The 22341-nt window shown below is 35.6% G+C and overlaps 1 protein-coding gene across 1 annotated transcript; it reads right to left on the bottom strand.

Moving 5' to 3' along the window:
• Positions 1-247: 247 nt before the first annotated feature.
• Positions 248-20096, bottom strand: LOC110032460 (ubiquitin-like-specific protease ESD4). The gene is made up of 5 exons (XM_020736103.1): positions 19404-20096; positions 9909-9976; positions 9709-9802; positions 9495-9593; positions 248-646 (listed from the first exon to the last, which is right to left on the bottom strand). The coding sequence occupies exons 1-5, from the start codon at positions 19725-19727 to the stop codon at positions 635-637; spliced, it is 597 nt and encodes a 198-aa protein (XP_020591762.1). The 5' UTR covers positions 19728-20096; the 3' UTR covers positions 248-634.
• Positions 20097-22341: the final 2245 nt, after the last annotated feature.

Here is a 22341-nt window from a genome sequence, read left to right as displayed (position 1 = left end):
AATGCCAGAGAAAATATTAACTACGAGCCAACAACAGATGAAGACAAAAAAAAAATCAAATATTCCTATTGATCTAAATATAATGATAACTTTATAATATTATATGATGTGAGAAAAACTCATTTTACAAATTAAACAGGAGTCCAGAGCTACATGAAAGAAGGATCATATGTAGCACTAATGCAGCGATTGCCATCAGCTACATACATAGCATGAGGCCATCCAAGCTACATATAGATTGCTTACATAATTTAGATGTTTCCATATCCAAAAAAATAACCACATCCATTCCAAAGAAAATGCATTGAGATTGCTGAAAATGCATTGAGATTGCTGATATAGATTGTTGATCATGTAGAGCATGTAGGTAAGTTTAAGGGGCATTTACATACATACCACTTAATTCTTAATGATTTGGTATGTGAACTAACAAGGTTTCATGTGAAAGCATATCAAACTCTAGCTGGGGAAGAAGGCCCCATCACAGCCATCGCAAGTTTCAAAGACCACCAAATCCAATCCTCGAGGAACCACCTCGAAGCCATGGCTTTAACTTCCTTCTAATACCTCCATTTATTCAACAATGAACAGCTCGAAATGCCCCAATGATTTTGAGCCAAGCATATGTGTCATTTCATTGTATGTACTGGAATGTATTTGTAAATACCAATTAATATAGTTTCAGATGAATTGATGCACAATAATGCAAGCTTGGGACATAAGAAGACTACAGAAAACAAAGGAAGAGAGTTGGGAGAAGTTTTAAAGCATAAATTCAACCAAATCTTTCGCAAGACTTCATATTTAGAACCAATTATTGTGTATTTACATATCTAACACCCAAATCTTTCATACCACAAAAAAATGTTTGTTGCAGAATTTTTAAAGCATAAATATGTTCCCACGTCCAATTAAACAGGGAACCAACATTAGGAAACCAATAGTATAAGCTGATATTTATGTGAGTTTTAAAAGAGCTATGAAAGCATGCACCAACAAATTTACACCAATAATCTGAATTCATACCACTGCCAAATTCATACCACTCCCAAATGCTTCCATTGTTATGTATGCAAACAGAGCACCAAATAGAGCCGGCATAAATCCAAAACCAAGCTTCAAGTAACCAAATAGAGCCGGCAGTATACAATTATTCCCCAGATAATAAGGAAAACAAATACATTAAGAAAGTAGTTGACAGAACAAGGTTTGGCAATTCTATGAAGGAAAAGAGAGCCCCAGATAATGTCTAGAAGGCTCACTTCACCACGCAATTGACCCAATGAGTATAAGAAATACGAGCATTTACAAACATACCACATTATTCTCCTGCATTTACAGATCGAACACCCAATCTATAATATTTAGATGAATAACACTCAAATCTTTAACATCACAACAACAAAAAATCCCTATGACCCACTTCCAAAAAGTTTAGGTGTTAAATATATAGATGTAAAGGAATTGTGTGGTATGTATGCAAATTTCCCTAAGAATTGTAGATCTAACTACAGATTTATTCAAGAACTAAATTGATTGTTCCTGTACATATGTATATGTTCTATGTGACAACATCCTCATCCAAATCATTGTAATAGTAGCAGAAAAGAGCAAATCCCATAAATATTTTTCTCCTGCACTCATTTTTAATCCAAAATTTAGATGTCATCTACAGCATATGTTTAACATGCCCCAAATAATTAAACATAATTGAAAGACATAATATGTAATGCAGTCTAAATGCCTTGGCTTATGTCATTTGCTATTTGCTCTCTCAAACATGCCATCTCAGAAGCGCCTTCACCATCTGGTGTATGTGACTCAAGTGAATCAATATCGATTTGTGGGATAGAACGTCCAACGTGGTATTCAAATGCCTCAGGTGGTATTTCCATTGAATCCTCTTCTATAATAGAAAACTCTGCATCTGTCCGAGAATGATGTCGTCGTATGAAGTTGTGTAGTGCCATTGTTGCCACTACAATCTGGACTTGTTTTGGAAAAGGATAAGTTGGCATATCACGTAGAATTACCCATTTCTTCTTCCAAACACCGAACGATCTCTCGATCACACCACGCAAGGATGAATGTCTTTTATTAAAAATTTCTTTCTTTCCTCGTGCAACCCCGCTAGATCTCTCGAAATCAGGCAATGGCAAACTACAGACCGACAAATTTTTGGAGCTCTTCCAAAGCATAATCCTGTCATATAGTTCGAGTTGAAAATAAATTACAGAACACATGAATGATTTTTATATTATGAAGATGCTTCAAACATATCGCAGAAACAGTGGGATGAGGAATGAAGATGCTTCAAACATATCACAAAAAGGTTGGGATGAGGAATGAAGAAGAGAACTGCCTTGATGCTTCAAACATATCACAGAAACAGTGGATCTATATTTTTACCAGTGGTACTTGCACATTCAGAATAGATCTAGGTTTTAAAGTCACGTAAACACTTCCAAACAGATGGATCGACTCGAAATTTCTTGCCAAAATCTTAGATCTCTCGGCGAAATAGGGAAAAGAAGGGAGGAGCCGAGCAAGGAAAGCGTTTTATTACCTGCGGAGGAGCGACGGAGGCGAGATCGACGCCAAATGTTCGAAGGAAGGTCGGCTGCGGGCTTAGGAGGGTAGCGAAAGAAAATATGGAGCCCAAACGCGGATCGCGGGGATATACCCGCAATCCGCGTGTAATATAACTTTAAAAAGTTGTTTCCAAAAACGCACATAAAACGCGATTTCCAAACGCTAGGGCGTCGTTTTTAAAAAAGCCGCCGCACATTTAAGCTGCCCCAAACGGGCCCTTAGTGCACCCCATATGCCTAAACGCGCTCCCAGCAAACCTGATGACAACAAACCTGAGGGAATCACCAAAAGACAGGAGTTCATGTCTGCCCCTGGGATCCTTTCTCCTGACCATACTAAAGCAGATAATGTTTGAACAGAAAATCAGGATAGTCCCACAGCTCCTATTCAGGAAGCATCAGGTGCAGAGGTGACAATTCACTTCAAATACACTGGAACGTAACGCTGTGGCAACGACTGTCTCTCATTCTACTGCGGTTCTAACATCTAATCAGACTAAGGATCACATGAGTCAGTCTTCAGATGAAGAATAGCAGGTTTACACTTCTCGGCGGAAGAAGACTGGAATGGATGATACTTTGGTTATTCATGGCAATGACACAACTCTTCAAAATTTGTTATCTGGCTCCGCTCCTAAAACTAGAGGAAGAGGCAGGACTAAACTGGCTCGTCTCTACCTACTTATTTTCTGCATGTTTTAAATTTATTTTACATTTTATTGAGTATATCTGTATCTTTTTTGTTGGGATATTACTGTACCTGGTATCGTATGGGTATGGTGCCTCTTTTGGGCCCTCATACAATATTTATGTATCCTTTTTATTTCAATAAAATCAGTCCTTATGCTTTTCATAAGTAAACCAAAAACCGACATAGGAAAAAAAGCAAGGAGGATTGAATCGATGCCTGTAGATCGCGGGAGAAGGCATCAACAAGACCTATGATGTGTGAATAAGCATTAGAACAAAGTTAATGCTTATGGAGAAGATGAAACAACATATAATACATGACATCGTAAGTAGCCCATTGTATCAACGTATTGTTACGAGAATATTAAGAAAATTACAGCAATGAAAAATAAGGAAATTCATAAAATTAATAAATTGATAAATACTAAAAAAAAATTTTCTTGTTAACATGTTATATATACAGAAATAGACTTATTTTAATATAATGAAAAACTATAATAATGGTGCAAAAATAGTAAAACTGAACATCACTCGTTTTGTAATTTTTCACACTTTTGAGAGCAAACATACATAAAAAGAAAATTTCAAGCATTCATTTGTCACTAAAGACTGAAATAAATCTAGGTTTAGTGTTGATTATAAATGAATGAAAAACGAAATAAATTGTTCTCAAGACAATATAGAAATAGCGTGGCCTACACTTTGAAGGCTACAAAAACATTAATGAAGATGCTACATTAGTACATAATAAAAAACAGGCAACAATGGGTTATACTTATGATGTAACGGATAAAATCAAATATGCAATTACAAACACTTTTAGAGAATAAGAAAAGAAGTATGAACGAAACATCCATATAAGTGATAAAAGATGGACATTTTAACTCTGACAATCATTACAACAAAGTGGATACTATCTTAATCAAGAGTTTTTTGCAAAAAAAAAAATTTCACAAGAATAAATCTAAAATGCAGTCAAAAAGATAATTGATAGATGGCAAATATATATAGCTATGGGCAGGTTAACAGAAGACCCAAATTAAAGATTTATCATAAATTGAGAACCTATTATTTATAATGAGCAATGGCTTAACCTGGGAGTTCATACATTCAAATGTATTCTTAAGATCACAGGTTCAAGCAGCTACTTCTTTGTTCAACTATTTTTTTTCGAAAAAAAAATAAATCTAAGAATGCTCTCTATTATCTCTTAAACAAAATAATTACTAAAAAAAAAATGTCACCTACTATGTCTCTCCATAACAAAGCCCTATGCCTCCATCTAATATATAACATATGAGGCGAAGTTACTATCTTCTAAATAAACACTATCTATAATCATGTTGCTGACTAATTCTAAATTAAGTATACCATCCACAATAGAAATATTCAATATGTATGTATGTATGTATGTATGTATGTATGTATGTATGTATGTATATGTATGTATGTATATTAAAATTCTTCTTGAACATGGCATTATAATTTTAATACAACAAAGTGATGAGAATATTTGGTGCAACCCCAAATATACAGAAAATTAGTCATTAATATTTCAAGATTGACTTGCAATGATGTTGGGTGTGACAAAAAAAAAAAGAAGCATCTTCCAGTAGATGAATAATTACTAATTTTGAATATATTAAATCATTCATATGTTTTATGTATTTCCTATAAATTAATACAAAAGAAAATTCAGTTAGATCAAAAATTTTGAAATGATTTAATGCTCATAAAGTACAACCAAACTTTAGAACAATATTTAATTTAAGAGATGTTATTGATACAATAAATTTAGATTCTATCACTGAAAATTAGGAGTGATTCATAGAAAAAAAATGGAGAATGCTACTGAGCAAAGGCATGGTGATAAAGATCTCACTTAGAGATAAAATGAAGAGGTATCAGAAGAAAATGATTGAAGGAATCTAAGGTTTAGTAGGTTAAAACAAAAAGAATATTGATCCACAAGGAAGGGTAGTTCAACTCAACCGACATCCACTTTTGCAGGTGAAAGGTTAATGAACAAATTTTAAATTATAGAAGAACATATTTGAAAATGTAATTATTTGATGGAGAGAGAGAGATTATGTGAATGAAACAAACGATAAAAAATAATGAATTTTTTTTTAGCTGTTAACACTGATCGCCGAGAGACCATGGCTTCTAGTTGTGGGAATCCCATATCCGCGAGATCCGCAACTTGGGAGCCGCTATCTCGGAGCGATCGCACGTCCTACATCACTCCCCCGGGTAGGATAGTCTTCGCCATCGTCTCCAAAAACATACATGCCCTCGAAGTTTGCCGACAAATCGATAACATTAAAAGTAAAAGAAATATTGTAGTATTATGATAGGTCCATCTCATAGACATTAACATTACTCTTCTTAAGAATCATGAATGGGCCACAGCTATAGGCTTGATCTTTAAAAATTAACCTGCATGAAATCGCCCCTTCAATCCAATCATACTATGTAGCCTTCCTGGACTTGTCAGCCTGCTTTTGATACTTAGTGTTCCGCTAGATAATTTCCTTCTTGATCTGCTCATTTAAGGTTTGAACGTCCATGACTCGATCCCCGTCATCGGTGTTGAGGCGAACAACGAATAGTATCGAGACTAAATCAAATGGTGTAAGAGGGTTTCTCTTGTATACAATCTCAAAAGGTTGCGACTGGTGGACTAACTGATAGAGCAATTGTAGCAAACTCTACTTGAAGAAGAATTAAATCTCAATGTCTGGTGTTCTTTCCCACGAAGCATCTAAGAACATTTCCCAAACTGTGGTTTGCAGCCACAATTTATCTATCAATATGGGGGTGAGTTGCTGAATTAAACTGAAGTTTTGTGTCTAATTTGCCTTATATTCTTCCAAAAGTGGCTGAAAAATTTTAGATTTTTGTCCCAAGTGATGCTCCTAGGAATCCCGTGAAGGCGAACAACCTCCTTGAAGTACAAGTCTGCAATATGTGATTTGTCCATTTTATGGAAGAAACAAAATGCGCTTTCTTGGAAAAACGGTCTACCACAACTATGACCAAATCCTTACTCTGTTGCGTTTAGGGTAATCCTACCACGAAATTCATGCTCACGTCCAACCAAAGTCTCTCTAACAGGAAAGGGAGTGTACAGGCCTGTGTTCTGCTCATGAGTCTTAGCCAAGTGGCATATCCTGCAGAATCTGAAATGCCCCTCCACATTTCGTACCAAAATGAGCTAGTAAAAGAGAACTTTTATTGAGATCATGTCCCCACGAAAATGTCATGTCACCCCTACTATGACACTTCTACAAAATACTCTCTTCGAGTGAATTCCGATAATGCACAATATATTCTGGAAGAATAAGTATCCGTCGGATTTGTGGCACTACTCATACTGCATATTCTAGATCGTATTCAAAGGTCATAAAAATTTGCATCAATTGCCTACAAGTTTTCAACGCCTCAAAACCAACGACCTTAGATCACATTGTAGTAAGTTATAAGTGGTGATAGATCAATGCATCGGCTACTTTGTGCTGACTCTCTGCTTTAAGTTTGGGTTCATAATGGAATGAAAAAAAAAAAAAACACCAATGGGGTGTGTCTACCCTTTAACGTATTCTGACTACTCAAGAATCTCAGAGATCTCGGGGTCAGTATAGAGAGTAAATTCATGCCTACAGATAATGACTCCAATGACCAAGGGTCCTCACAATAACATAAAACTCCTTGTTGTAGATAAAATATTTTTTCTTGTAATAATTCAATTTTTCACTCAAGAAAGCAAAAAGGGTGTCCTCCTTAACTTAACATAGCTCTGATTCTGATGTTAAAGGCATCACACTCTACCTCGAACACTTGTTTGAAATTTGTAGTGCGAGAATAGCAGCTTGAGTCACATATTTCTTCAAAGCATCAAAACTAGCTTGAGTAACATCTGACAATACAAATTTATCTAACTTAAGAAACTTCGTCAAATGTGTCGTGATAGAGCTGAAATCCTGATAAATATCTTATATAAAGAGAACAGACCATGTAGTTGGTGTACCTACGTAAATTACTGGAGTATGGGCCAAGACACAATAGCCTCGATCTTCATCAAGTCCATTCCACAGCAAACAGATGAAATAATGTATCCTAAAAAGCACGTCATCATGTAAGAAAGTGACACTTCTTTGGATAGCCTATAACTTCTCTATCCGAAAACCTCAAAAAAATGTCACAAATGATGCAAGTACTCCTCTAAACTATTGTACACCAATGTCATCAAAGTACACAACCACAAATTTCCAATGGATCAAAAAACTTGTTCCTTAGATGTGTAAAAATATTTAGGGCATTAGACAACCTTAAAAATATGATTATCCACACATACAATCCATCTCATGTCTTTAATGCTATCTTCCACTCACCCCCTATTCTCCCCCTGATGAACTGCTAGCCACTCACAGATCAATTTTGGAGAAAACACTAGCCCAATGCAATTAATCAAGCAGATCATCTAATCTCATAATGAAGAAAACATACTTGATTGTGATCTTATTCATGACACTCTTATCGAAACACATGCACAATGATCCATCCTTTTTTGGCACAATCAAAGTTAGTACTACACATAAATTGGTGCACTCGTGGACTAGTCCTCGAGCCATCGGATCCTCAACCTGCCTCAGTAGCTCCTTATACTCTGTTGGTCTCATCTGGTAGAATGGCCAGTTAGGGAGCACTGCTACTCGGTTAAGGTCAATAGCTTTTTGTATCTCCCGCAAGCGTGGTAATCAGTGTGGCATATTGTTCGTCAAAACATCCTAAAATTATGTTAGCAAGGGTCCAACTGCCTCGGGTAATGGCTCCTCTGTGTCACGGTCTTCTAGCATCGCGGCATTCTAGAATAAAGTGATATGTGTCTAAATCATCCTTTTTTAATTATTTTCTCACAAGTGGTTACAATGATGGTGGTGACATTCAATTCACTTATAGTGAGCGACTGAAGAGATTATATGCATTCACAAGCTTAGATTTGACAGCAAATATGATGCCACTCATTTGCCAGTGACACAAGAATCATTGTTAATTTTTTTTATCCCTCATAGTTATCAAAGGAAAAAAAAAATCACAAGGAATAAAGAAAAGAAGTGAGACTTCATGCCAAACCAAAAATTAATGGCATAGAGGTGGTCTTTAAACATAGTCATACCAAATCATGACATAGATTCTAAGTGAAACAATGATCAATAGTTCACATATTTATCTTTGTAAGCAACCACAAATTAAGGAAAGGAGAACGAATCTTGTGTCAAGCAAAAGATCAATGGCAAAAATTCTTTGATTTAATTAGACCAATGATCAATGGCTTATCAAAGATCCAACTGAATTTCAAATGAAAGAATATTTGAGAAAAAAAAGACCAAAATTATAAATGTATTTCTACACAACGAAATACAAAGAGAAAGTCACCACGTATCAGGTCATTAGAGAAGTGAAGTTCGAGCTCAACATCACATAGAGATAATTAGTAAGCTATGGAAAGAGCAAAAGTAGGAGTGGCGTTGATGAGCTCTCAGTGTTAGGGAACAAAAGGAAGGGTGCGGGTGCTGTAGCAGAAAAGGTGGAGAAAAAGTGGTGTCACCTTGTGGGTGCCTAGGCCTGAAGTGCAACAGAGAAAGTGAGAACCAACTTTGGGTAGTGTATGGGTGGTCGCCGTGCAATGCTTTGCAAGGTGCATGAAGACATGGAGTCTCATGTGTGCTAGGGTTTAGCTAGAGGAGACGGGTGACGAGTGCAAGAAATTAGGGCACTGGAGCAGGGAAGAAAGTGTGACAATGAACAATGCATCTTTGGAGTGCAATGCGAGAGAGAATATGGAGAGAGAAGTGCAGGAGGCAACTATATTCATGACACATCAACATAGAGACTAACAAGTGCGAGAGATACGATAGAAATAATGAAGAGGGAGAAATATATGTAATTGATTAATATGGAGATTGTAGACAAAACAAACTGCAAGAGAGTTGCTGAGGTGGCCATGCTTAAGAGAAACGTGAAAGCTGCTGCTAGGAGAGCAGAACATTTTGCATGACAGATTCCAAGTATGTTTTTCTTCTAATTTTTTTCAGGTAAACTGTCATCAAATTCAAGCTATAGCTTCTGTAACATCAATTAAGTAATCAATTAAGATCGAAAAGAAATAGTGCTCGGTGTCAAATTTTATGAAATAGAAGATGGGAAAACCTTTTTATAGAAAAAGGTATTGAAGAAATGACATTTCAAAAACTTCTTGTGCTCTCTTCTTTCCCTTTCCTTCAATAGCTCCAGGTAGAGGTTAATGACCTATCACAACAAACAAAACAAATTACTAAGAAAAATTTGTGTAAATCTTCTTAGCTTTATTCGTATATTTCAAAGAAGAAAAAAAGGACAATGAATTGAACAGAAACGTGGATACCTCATCATTCAACCAACCACCAGGTATCAAGCATTGCAAGACCCTCCTTGAAATCGCAATATTTGAGGGTCCATGTGTCACTAAAATTTCATCTCTGCATAGAGAAAGTCGAGCAACATAAAAAACTAAATAAACTTTCTTGCATCTAGCAGCGAGTGTGAGCAGCAGGATAATGGCATACATCATTCTAGGAAGCGCACCTATTGTCACCATACAGTGCATGAGAGACCACTTCATCGTCATCAAATTTAAGAGGGTGAAAAAGTTCCTACAGAATGTTTGTACATGCAAGCAGTCAGTAGAGCTGATGGACAATAGAAGATAATGTTATATTGCTGCTAATGCTCTTCATACGCTGCACTACATCTCAATTATAGCAACTGCTCCATAATGTTTCTAAACGAGAAGATTACCACTATTAGCATTAATTGGCAATGCTTGCATGATTAAAATACCATCTTATAATGGCAAATTTTTCAAAACTGATGAAGGGATTAAAGGACTATAAATATCAATAATATTATAAACTCTAAAGATAGTAGAAGCTACAAAAATATGCCCGATGTGGACAGTGCAAACAATTTTCTTTAAAATGTTGAGCCATGCAGCATTTAGCTAATAACCAGTAGTTCACGTCTTGGTTAAAGAACACCTGAATATGACAATGTTTCAAGAAAAATACCTTTTTCCGATCAATTTTCAAAACTTGATGCAACAAACCAAAGCAAATAAGCCACTAGCACATATATAAAGTTCAAGAAATTGGTTTGAACCAAATAACCTTCTATAGATGAAGATCTGGCACTGAAAGATGTAATCAGTAATTTTATAATGCATAATGCCCAGCCAAAAGGATATGTGGATCAGTGCAAGAAGCAGAGTTAAAAGACAACAACTGTATCGCTACTATTATGATTGATAGAATGAAAATTTTCAGGCTGGTTCAGTAAAAGAAATAACTTCTCTTACTCCTGGGGTAGGTAGTATCAAAATTTCAGGCTGCTTCATACAAAAATAAAGACAACTTTGAAATATAGATTCACAAGAGATTCAAATAATTGATCAACAAACAGAAAACATATTCCATAATTTAAAGAAGCGTTGTTAGATCAAAACAGCTGTAATACAAAAAGAAATATTTCCTCACAGAATTGATACTATCAAAAATTTCAAGCTGCTCTGTATAAAAAGAAAGACCACTAATAGAAAAATAACTTCTCATGATATTAAAATAGTTTACAAAAGTAAATATTTCCTTGCCCTTATGATTCATATGGTATTAAAATTTCAGGCTGCTTCCAGTTAAAATTTAACTTCTCAAGAGATTCAAATATTTTACGGACCTAGTAACTTGACGATAATCCATAATCTATTGTAGCACATGGCAAGAAAATAAGAATTGAAGAAAATCAAGCACTCTAAAACCTAGAAGAAACAACATAATTATTATAAGTAAAAAATGAGTAACCAACTTAACTTCAAGGGATTTGATATTTAGCATTTCACTCCTTAAACTTTATCTCCTTTATTTTGATGCCTATAATAATATAGAAAGCATTCACTGACTCGCATTAATTATTTATATTTAGTTGATATTTTTATTCCTACACTACAATTAATCAATAAATCTCTAATGCCTTTTAAACAAAGTAACTTTAATATATCACCAAAAAAATCCACATGATCAGGCACGAATATCGACGCAATTTGGAAGATAACTTCAAAAGTGAAATTAAAGGTCATTAGAGCTACAATTTTAACAAATTTATAGTCAAATTAAGCATCTAAACAATAAGAGTCCAACAACACCAAAACTGTTTTGATTCAAGTTCAAATAAGCTCAAATCAAACACTTAAAATGAAATTCAAAGCTTTTGAAGACTAAATGGAAGATCGACCTATCTCTAAATTTGGCATGATTATAGTCAATCAAGCAACTCGACGAGAGGAACCCTATGATCCCAATATCGTTTAATTCTAAGATCGTCAGGGCACGTAAACACTGAAACAACAATCCATGATTGAAAGAATCAACACAAAGCACTCAATGGATTTTGAGATTCACACTAAATTTATTAAAGTGCCTTACTAAAAAAACTATAAATTACCCACATTCTTGAGAGAACGAACCAAGAACTAAGCCTACACTCATGAAAGAGCTAAAAGCCAAAAACCATCAACAATCATCGATGAACATTTATGATTATTCTAGCCTAATTATGGTTTTTGTAGCCCAAATATGGCTATTATATCCCATTACTATTTCTAGGATGTTATTGTCTAACCATTAGCCCTTAATTGGTGTTGTGGGTGGTTGCGGTAGAGTGATGAATATGTATTATCACTCTATCTTCCAAAGTTAATTATATAACTTCTAATATATGATAAATTATTCTGAGTAGACCAAGTCCCATGATTTTTTTTTCTTTTTTATGATTTTCCACATTAAAGTTCTGATATCTCCTCTTTTAGCTTATCTTTTATTTGTGTATATATCGGATCTTCGTGCAATGCTATGATGTTAATCTCTCACTTTATCGTCAAGAATTTTCAATCACATAATAGTTTGATGTGATATTGAGAAACACAATCCTACCCTTGCTAAATTTGTGAACACTCATTCAATGGCCAATAAACACAATACTCGCAACAACGAAGCCTCACTCTCCAACACCCACAAATCAAGCCTCTGCTCCTTCCCTCCACGACAAAAGTTACCCTACTGACAAAAGGGTCTCAGGTCCCCCCTTAGAAGATTAAATCCATAGAATGAAGGAGTCTCGTAATGAAATTTTTTTACTCCTATATAAGGCTTGACAATCAATACAAGTGCAATTAGATGAGGTTTACTTACCCCAAATCGACCCTCCATTAGGGATGCCAAACTCGAAAACACCCATACAAAAACCCCTCTCCACTATATCAGAATTCCTCCTCTATCAAAGCCAAGATACATGCCTCCTTAATATTACTATTTCCACCCATCCATCCAATGCAACTCGACCTACTCACAACCTTCCAATACTCACAAGGAACTTAGCACGACCTCGTCTTATTGATAATCTTCGTCATATAAGCTTTATTGAGCTATGGTGTTTGGTTCAAAAAATAATTTTCCTTGAGAGATAGGAATTATTTTCTCTCACACCACTAGTGGCGTCAAAATGTAACCTAACGCACCGACTTTTGGTTTGCCTTATTAATTTTCGAATAGAGTTCAGATCCAAAAATCCAACATGTTTAATGTTTTAGGTAGGGTTCAAAATGACCCATCAATATGAATTGACCTAATTCTAACCTATCAACCCAAATTTGACCCAAGCCTAACTTGAAATTAACATGAGTTTGATTAAAACAACTATATATATAATTTTAAAGATTTTCACAAAATCTCGTCAAATTTTGGGAGTAGAGCCAGAGTTACTGAGGAGCATCTTCCTTTGAGAGTTCATCATGGGTCATTCAACTCATCATTAATCAAGAGATAGTATGCTCTACACAGATCTCATCCATTGTGTGAAAGCCCAAATCAATGTTGATGAGGTTATTAATACCCACATAAAATATTTCAACAAATGGGAAAGTGCAAATATACCTCAATGTATGAAACACAAATCTCAAGTATATGACAATTCATTCAAAAGGTGGAAACCTTCACAACAATCTCAAAATATTGTTCACATCAACTTCCATGATATGGTTGTGCTTAGGTCATCTTTTGCCATCATTTAAACAACAAGTAAAAACCAACTTAAGGTTGGATGGCAACCTCAACTACAACACCAAAAGAATAAAATTTCAAGCATGGTTACAGTAAAAAACACTCCCCTTTTAAATTATATATAACTGCATCGAGCAAATCAAGATTGAGGGAAAGCTTTAAAGGAAACCTCTAAGAAATATTGATGCAGTCGAGCAAGCACTTCTACTTGCCCATGCATCTAAGGCAACTAGGGTTGTGAATTTAGCTCGAAGATCATTAATCACTCAAAAATTGATTCAAATTTTGGCTTGGATCGAGATAAACAAGTTGAGCAATGAGCCAAAATTTTGGATCGATTTTTTTCGAGCTGATTATGAACAAACCCCATCTTGGCTCGAAATTGACACTTTAACAACCACAGTGATATTAGGGCTATGAATTTAGCGAATTCAACTCGAAGATTGTTAATAGCTTGAAAATTGATTCAAAGTTTAGCTCGGATCGAAATAAATGAGTCTAGCTATGAGCTAAATTTTTTTCAAGTTGCTTTAAGCAGAGCCTAGCTTGGCTCAAAAATGAATCATTAACAACCTTAAAGACAACATATCTACCAATTATCTCTCTTAAAGATTCCTACAAACACAATATATTTAACAAGAAAGACTCAATTGATCTTCAAAATTAGCATACAGTCTCCAGCTAGGTTCTACTTTTAGACAAGGACATAAGTAAGGCTCAAAAGGACGGTAATAATCTAAATACATATCAATCTTCACATTTGATACAAGACACTCAACAATCAGCCTTTCTAAACCAAGATACACTCAATCCAAGAAGGAATTGAATAGATCTCTTACATACATATTAACATCGCAGAGAAATACTTTGACAAACAAACTTGACAGATCAAACTTTTTTGGTGTATTTTTTTTTACCTCTTACACACATGTTAATATTAATAAGTGACATTCAGAAGAACAACCTCAAATAAATCGAACATTCTTAATAGATTTTTTTCAACCTCTTTCATATAGTTTGAAATTGTTGAGTAATGCTCTGATACAACTTCTTATAAGTCAAAAATATTTCTTTCAACCTTTTTCATATAGTATAATATTACTAAGGGCTCATTTGAGACAGCTGCGGAGGCGCGGCGTAGCCTCTGGACTCATTTTTGCGCCGTTTGAGGCGGTGGCGACAACACGTCGCGGTAACAGTTTTGGCATTTTAACGAAAAAAGCGGGCAATCCCACAGCTCCATTCATTCGCATAAGTATTACCAAGGTACCCTCGAACTCTCTCAGCGTCTCGTCTTCCCCCACAACTCTGAATCCATCCCGACGACGACCCAATGGAGTTTTTGTTTTCATGCGATAATTTTGTAAAGGTCTGTGATATTATACCAGCAGGCATCCATGGTTGCGCCAGGGACGAACAGAAATATCTCTATTGCGTCAGCGAGGGCTCACACCCGAAAGAAGCAGAAGGGATCATCCTTCATCATCATTCGAGGTAGGTTGCTCACTCCTCTTTGACTGATCTTCTGTGCAGGGATGATTTTGTTATGGCGCGAGAAGAAGGTTTTCTGATTAGTTGTATTCCATTTTATTTGTGAATTCCTTGTTGATCGACTAATTTTAGCTTTGTAAGAGAGTAGGGATTTGGGCTAATCAACAAGAAAAGAAATGAGCTGATGCAACTTCTTTTTTATCTTAATTAGGGCTTGAGAGATGAACAAGCTTGGATTGAGAGGAAATTAGCTTTCAGTCATTTATTAGATCAAGCAGAGTTTGTACATTTTAAAGATTTTTCTTATCGTCATAAGCTATGTTTTGAAAAACAATGAGTTTACTAGATTTGATCATTTGATTGGTTGTAGTAAGAATTTAGTATGCATTTTAAATAATACAGAGACTTTCAACATCCCTAAAGAATAAAACTAGGGTTTCATTTCTGTTATGACATTATCAAAATCAACCAAAATATCCTTTTTGTAAATTATTTTCTCTCCCTTTATTTTTTTGAAAGTTTACATACATACCACTCAATTCTTATGTATTTACATATCTAGCACCTAAACTTCTATTTTTCCATAGACTTCACATTACCTGTGCATGAAATTGTGAAATGTATTTCACTTTTAAAAAATTAAAATATCGGTTTTTTAGATGTGGCAAAGATAAAATTGTGAAATTGTGAAATTGTGAAATTGTGAAATGTACTTCTTATGATCCCCATTTCAGCAGCTATAAAGGTGGCAAAGATAATTGTAATGATGAAAACGATCTTGTTCCTTGCTATGGTTATTTTATTTTATTGTAATTGAGTAAACATAAGAACAAGGAATATTCTTCATATTTGAAGATACAGGACTAAAATGACTCCCTTGTAAATAGTTAGGGGACTATTTTGGCATTTTCCTCCTTGAAGTTTCATTAATATTGCTTTTGTCTAATGATGCAAAAAAAAAAAACACTTTTCTGTTTTTTGAAATTCAACTTCAGAGTTTGCATGATATACTTTATCACAAAATGCTTTTTTAGATACTCCATTTTTTTTATTAGTGGATTCATGTTACTTAAGGCTACCACACCTTGGTATCCTTTTCTTTTATTGGCATTGTTTGATATCTATTAATACTATTTCCATTAAATCGTGTGCTCAGTTATACTCTAAATCGAAATGATAGCTTTTTGTAAAAATTTAATTTGAGTGGATGTACAAACCTTCAGAAGCATGCCTTTGCAAAAAACAGAAATAACTCACTATATGGTTTGATTTAATTTTGGTCAAGTGCAATTTGAGTATGGTTTTGTTTTCTATTGTTTAGTTGACGTTACTCAATTATGCAATTATGTCTAAAGGTGATAATGGATGGATACACAACATTATCTTACTTTTGTTTACATTAATGCATGGGAATAACATGAAGTGTTACACCATTTTTAGATTTAATTTAATTTGATATTTCTTAGCCATTGCTATTTCAGTTTTCTTGTTTCCCGTGTTATTTCAGTTTTCTGTTAGCACAATGTTTTAAATGCTTTTGTTAGAACAATGCTTTTAGAACAAAGATTGTTGTATTATGGCATACTTGCTTCTTTTTTCTACTTAAAATTTGAGCAACTTCTACAAAGGTTAATTTGAACAGTGAATTTTCTTCAAAGGTTAATTTATACAAAAAATGATTTAATGCAGGGTTTATGATGTATACTTTTTAACATAACTTATTGGAGCAATTTATTGTTGTTTATCTATCAAAACAACAATGTGATTCAAACATGGTGAATTAAACAAAAAATGTAAGTTTGATTTAATGAAGGGTTTAAGTTGTATGCTTTTTTCTTCTTTGTTTTGTTTTTATTCTATTCAGTCGCAATCAGGAAAATATGAGTTCAAGGAATTCTGGGACATCCCGACGATTGCTTGCCGCTGTGGCCTCCAAACTTCCCTGGTGACGTCACGACGACCGCTCGGCTACGGGAGAAAGTTCTATAGCTGCCCACGGAGCATCACAGCACAATATCGCTTCTTTTGTTGGGCAAACAGTTTGGCAGATTCCCCTGACGACGACGATCAGGGTGGAGAACATCTCTCGAGGAAAGTCTAGCACGAAAACTACACCGTTAGATATAATCATCTTATTAATTGTCATTGTAATTGTTTTAGATTTTTTTTACTCTCTTGATATTCATTGTGACGTGAGTTAAATATCTGTAATTCTGGATTATTTTCATTTAAATTTTTTCCTTAAAATATCAAATTTATGGCTTCTGGAATTGGCTAAAAATTGTAGAATTCTATTTTTTACATTTTTTATTTTGTAAAGTGAATTTCTGCTTCTGTTGTATTATATATAAAACTGTCATTGTTCTGTTCAAATTAGTTTAACTAAACAGGGGTAGAATTGTCATTTTTCCAGAAACAGATGTCCCACTATTGTTTACACATAGCTGTAACAAACAACCAACCAACTTCCCCGCGGCAGTTTTCCCACAGCAGCGCAGTTACAGCTAAAAAACTGAAAAACAGCAGCTGCGCCAAGCAGAGCCTAAATAACAATCCAAAAAACAACATCGAATAGATCAAATATAACCGATGGATTTCTTTCAACCTATTTTATATATTGATAACATCAATGAATAACACTCCGACAAACAGCCTCAAAGAGATTAAATATCTCAACATTGCATAACACTCCAATTAATCTAGTATGACTGCTACCTGGCTTACATTGTTGGATCATTGTCATCTGTATATCGCCATCTAACAATATAAGACACTTGATTCTACTCTCTCAAACAAGAGTTAGACCAAAAAATAGATATTCAAAGAACATTTTGAGACCTTGAGAATTCTTGGGCTCCAATGTTCCACAACCTTCAGACTATCATTGTTTGACTAATAGTGTTGTCGAATTATCATTGTTTAATTGTCTTCCATGTCGGCACCCAACACCGTCAGACTACCACTATCTTTAAATAATTGTCGAACTATTGTTGTCCAACCATCACTATCACAACTACCTATTTGCTACTCACGGATGGCCATAATCATTGAAATACAACCATCAAGTCAGTACAGATTAAAAACTCTTATGAAGTCATTTCTTTAATAATAGTCATTAAATCGTTGATGCACATCAATCTTTGTTGTCAAAACTAAAGTTATTAACATTGTCACATATCATCACACATCACCATTGCTCAACAATATTAATGAACATTGTTAATGCACATTAATGCATATTAAGACAATATATATCATTGAAGCAAACAGCTGCAATCCATAAAACCCTTGAAGACACGCCCAAAAAATAACCTCAATAGAGAACTAATAGCAAATTAAGTTTTCACCAGAAAGATTTCATAAAAGCAAGTGATTGACAACGTCTCAATACAAAAAATGATAGAAAAATAATCCTTGAGAGTTATAGGAAAATCAAAAACCTTAGAAAACACAAGCCTCATAAGGGTTTAGAGTAATTATGCTCTACCGGAGGGGAATATCTCAAGTATAATATATTAATTTATAACAAGACTTATGTTTTAAATACTTAAAAAAGATTTTATTTTATTTGGAGGATAAGTTCTTCAAAATCGAAACACCCTTATATAAAAATTGATATTTTACCAGTTATTAGCATTATATTCAGCAAAATAATCATGTATTTTAGTCAATCTCATACATTCATGAGCTATTAGAATCTTACAAATGATATCATCATACTTTATATTAAAATCATTATCAAATTTAAAGGTCTTTTATAGCTTTTAAATTCCATTTTAACTTCTATTCGAGTGGGGTCTCTTCCTCTTGACTATTTGCAACTAAAACGAATCTCGATCACAATACATTTTAATGACATCAAAGCAAATGTTGATGACTTTTAAATGTTTTACTTGTTTTTAAGACAGTTTCCTTTGTTTATTTTATTTTTTTACTTTTTGTTGATTTATAATATTTAGTAAGCTTATTTTGAGGGTTTATTTGAATTTTGATTGTTTCTAGACTTTTCTTACAATATAAAAAAATCGAATTGAACTAGTGAAAACATGTGAAAAGTGAATTTATTTTGATCTTAAATCCTCTCGGTCTTCTCATACCCATCATTCTCCGATCCTAGAGAAAATAAAAGCAATTTAGTGCCTCTCTCTCTTTATCTTTTGTGTATATTTGTAGACTAGCTCTTGTACTACAAAAGTAGGCCATTCTCATTAAGAGGGCACGCTAAATTCACGTTGTTTTCCCTTTTTTTTTATAAAAAAGGGTAAATTTGACAGGATAAAGGGGTCGTGGTCTTGGTGCATGTAATGAAAAACCAAATTCATCTACATAGACATGGATGCAGAAAGTTTAAGGCATCTTCGCAGTCACCATTTCAGAATATTTAACACAACAAAAAAAAAACAACACAAAAAAGTGGGGCTTTGAGCACCCTAATCTACCAAATCTATAACTCAAGTTTAGGACCAAAAAAAAAGGAACTTACATCCTTGGGTTTGCCCTCCCTCGTATGGACCAGCTCCGTTACAATTTGGAAGCCGGAAGTTTTCTTCAGCGTTGGGACTGTCGCGTATCTAACCGGCGTTATCTCAAAATTGAACCTTCTCCCATCCCCAGCCTTAATAGGCAAAGCATACTTAGAATCTTCTTTATCATCCTTTCGGTTTAGAATGGCGAGACCTAACCGTTTAAAAGGATCATAAACCGCCCTCCCCACCGCATTGCCTTTGGCAGCAGAACGCCCCTCCACCAATTTACTGTACCAATTCAAGGAGACCCCATCATCACCCTGCGAGAAAAAATTACCCATCTCTGCAGCGTTCAAGTGTTTCAGTCCCTGAGAGTGCTAAGAGATCGTGGAAGGAGCGGTGAAGAGTAGAAAACCGGGGGTTCGGGAGCGGATGGGAGGAAAAGAAAGCGCGAGGTCGGAGGTGGAGGAGCAGCGGCTTTTTAAAGGGAGGAAGGGAGAACGGGAAGGGGAGATCGGCGAAACTGCGCTCCGGTGGCCTGTTAGGGCACCCATCGAGGTATACACATCGTGACCGGAGGATCCGGAACCCTAGGCGTCGGTTCTATCGAGTATCGACAATCTAATGAGACCATAGAACCTTATAGAGCTTGAAGAAAGAGCGCGGGGAGCAGAAACGGCACTCAAGGCAGGAAATACAGTCAATTTAATAGATTAATAATGCAGATCAAATTAGGAAAAGAGGGAAGGGAACATAACTCTTAAAAGGAAGTGAGGATGAATATTACTTGTAGTCCAACTACGGTTATTATAACCCATTTACTGTAGTTGTACCCCAATTATGAATATTTTAACCCAACTATGGCTGTTCTGGTCCAACTGCAACTATTGTAATCCAAATTATGCTTATACAGTTGTACTTACCCTGTTATCTCCAAGCAATTGTTATTCTAACATAATTTTGTAATTCCCTATTGTCTAATTAAAATGAAGAGTGAACATTAGTACCAACTGTTGCACTATTGGTTACTTTGACTAGGTCAAACCCTACGGTTTGTTCTCTTTTAAGTGATTTTATAAATATAAAAAAAAATCTAATTTTTGCTTACATTTTGTTATGTATGTGTGATATAAAATTATATTTAGTTGTGATTTGAGTTTTCTTACTAATGAAAATTTTTTAATCCATAATGGTTTGTGATATGCCACCAACAAATTTTCATGCTCGAACATGAATCTGGATGCAATTTTTTTAACAAGAACATTCAAACTTCGATTAAGAGTCATCCAGAGTTTCGATTTCAGTAAACTTATGATCAAACTGATCGACTAAATGAGACGAACCTAATAATATGAAAGTCAGTCCAATCCGAGTCAAATCAAGCCCAGATCAAATCATTAAACTACTCTTAGAGAATTTCCGAAGGCATTTGAAAGGTCAAACGGATGTCGAATCTAGCGAGTTTATAGTCGAATCGAGCATCTCAATAAGATGAATTCAACGAGTCCAAGATTTCTCAATTCTGGCACAGTTAAGGCACTCAAATGTCTATCAAACATCATCTGATCAAGGGAAGCAGGGAAGCTCTCCGGACGGAAGCTCTCCGGACCGTCCGATCAAAATTGTTTATATTTCTGCATTAATTGCAATCAAAACACTATAAATAGAATTATACCCTTCACATGAGAGGGGGAGAGGCTTGAGAGAGAACTTGAGGCTTTGAGAAAGAGCTCAGGTCTAACATCATCCTTGTCATCGTTGACCTTCATCGACCACCACCGATCGTTGGCGACCACCGCTAACCACCATCGATTACCGTTGATCATTGTCGACCTCCGTTGACCACCGCCGACCGTCTTCAAATTTCGTCGATCACCGTTAACATCTGTCGACCACCGCCGACCATCATCGATCACCGATGATCTCTATTGACCACCACCAACCTCCGTTGACAACCGTCGACCGTCGTTGACTTTAGTCGACCACCGCTGACATCCGTCGACCACCGCCGACCGTCGTCGAATTTCGTCGATCACCGTTGACATTTGTCAACCACCACCGATCGTCGGCGACCGCCGCCGATCATCATCGATCACCGTCGATCACTGCTGATCTCCATCGACCACCTCTGATCTCCGCAGACCACCGCTAATCTCCGCAGACCACCGCCAACCTCCGCCGACCACCGCCGACCGTCATTGACTTTAGTCGACCACCGCTGATGTTCGTCGACCACCACCGATTGTCGGCAACCACCGCCGACCTCTGTCGATCACCGTTGATTGTCATCCACCGTCGATCATCGCTGACCACCGTTGACCGAACACCGTCATGCGACGTTGTAATCATTAACATATTACTGGATTTTTATAACTGGGTCAGGCCCCATGATTTTTGTCTTTTGCGGGTTTTTCACGTAAAAACTTCTGGTTTAATCACTGGTTGTTTCACTTTCATCTGAGTGTGTGTTGAATCCTCGTGCAACGATAAAACGATAATTCATTACTCTACCGCCACAAATTTTCTAGCACGCATCAGTTTGACATCGTTTATAAGAACTCGAAATCTCACTTTAACAAACGTGAACACTCTTCCAATAGCTAACAATTGTAATATTCACAACAATAGTCTCCTGTTATGATATTTATCATTCTAAAAGATAATGTCAAAGCCACAAACAACAAACCTCTATATCAGCAAAGCCCTTAATAGGGATCACACTATCAGCAAAATGCATCTTCTTTGCCTTTGAAAGACCATTTGTGTAAAAAATCAAAAAATGAGATTTTTCAAATTTTACATAAAGTCGATGACCAGTATTTGTGCAAATCAGTGTGGTTCAACTCCCCTAATAACAAGCACCAGTAAGGGACGCTCGACTAGATAAAGCTCGTATATTGTTTATTTTCCCATACTGGAGTTCCTCCTCAACCAAGCCAATAAGCTAACCACTTG

This window comes from Phalaenopsis equestris, unplaced genomic scaffold (assembly GCF_001263595.1).
Source record: "Phalaenopsis equestris unplaced genomic scaffold, ASM126359v1 Scaffold000002, whole genome shotgun sequence".
Lineage (NCBI taxonomy): Eukaryota > Viridiplantae > Streptophyta > Magnoliopsida > Asparagales > Orchidaceae > Phalaenopsis > Phalaenopsis equestris.
This window is presented reverse-complemented; position numbering and strand designations above follow the sequence as displayed.

What these genes read in the sequence shown, in the direction of transcription:
- LOC110032460 (XM_020736103.1), bottom strand. Translation starts at nt 19,727, where the DNA reads ATGGGTAATTTTTTCTCGCAGGGTGATGATGGGGTCTCCTTGAATTGG. An exon ending in GGGAGGGCAAACCCAAGGAT is followed by an intron (nt 9,977 to 19,403) that starts GTAAGTTCCTTT and finishes AACATTCTGTAG; the next exon opens with GAACTTTTTCACCCTCTTAA. An exon ending in GTGGTTGGTTGAATGATGAG is followed by an intron (nt 9,594 to 9,708) that starts GTATCCACGTTT and finishes TTGTTGTGATAG; the next exon opens with GTCATTAACCTCTACCTGGA.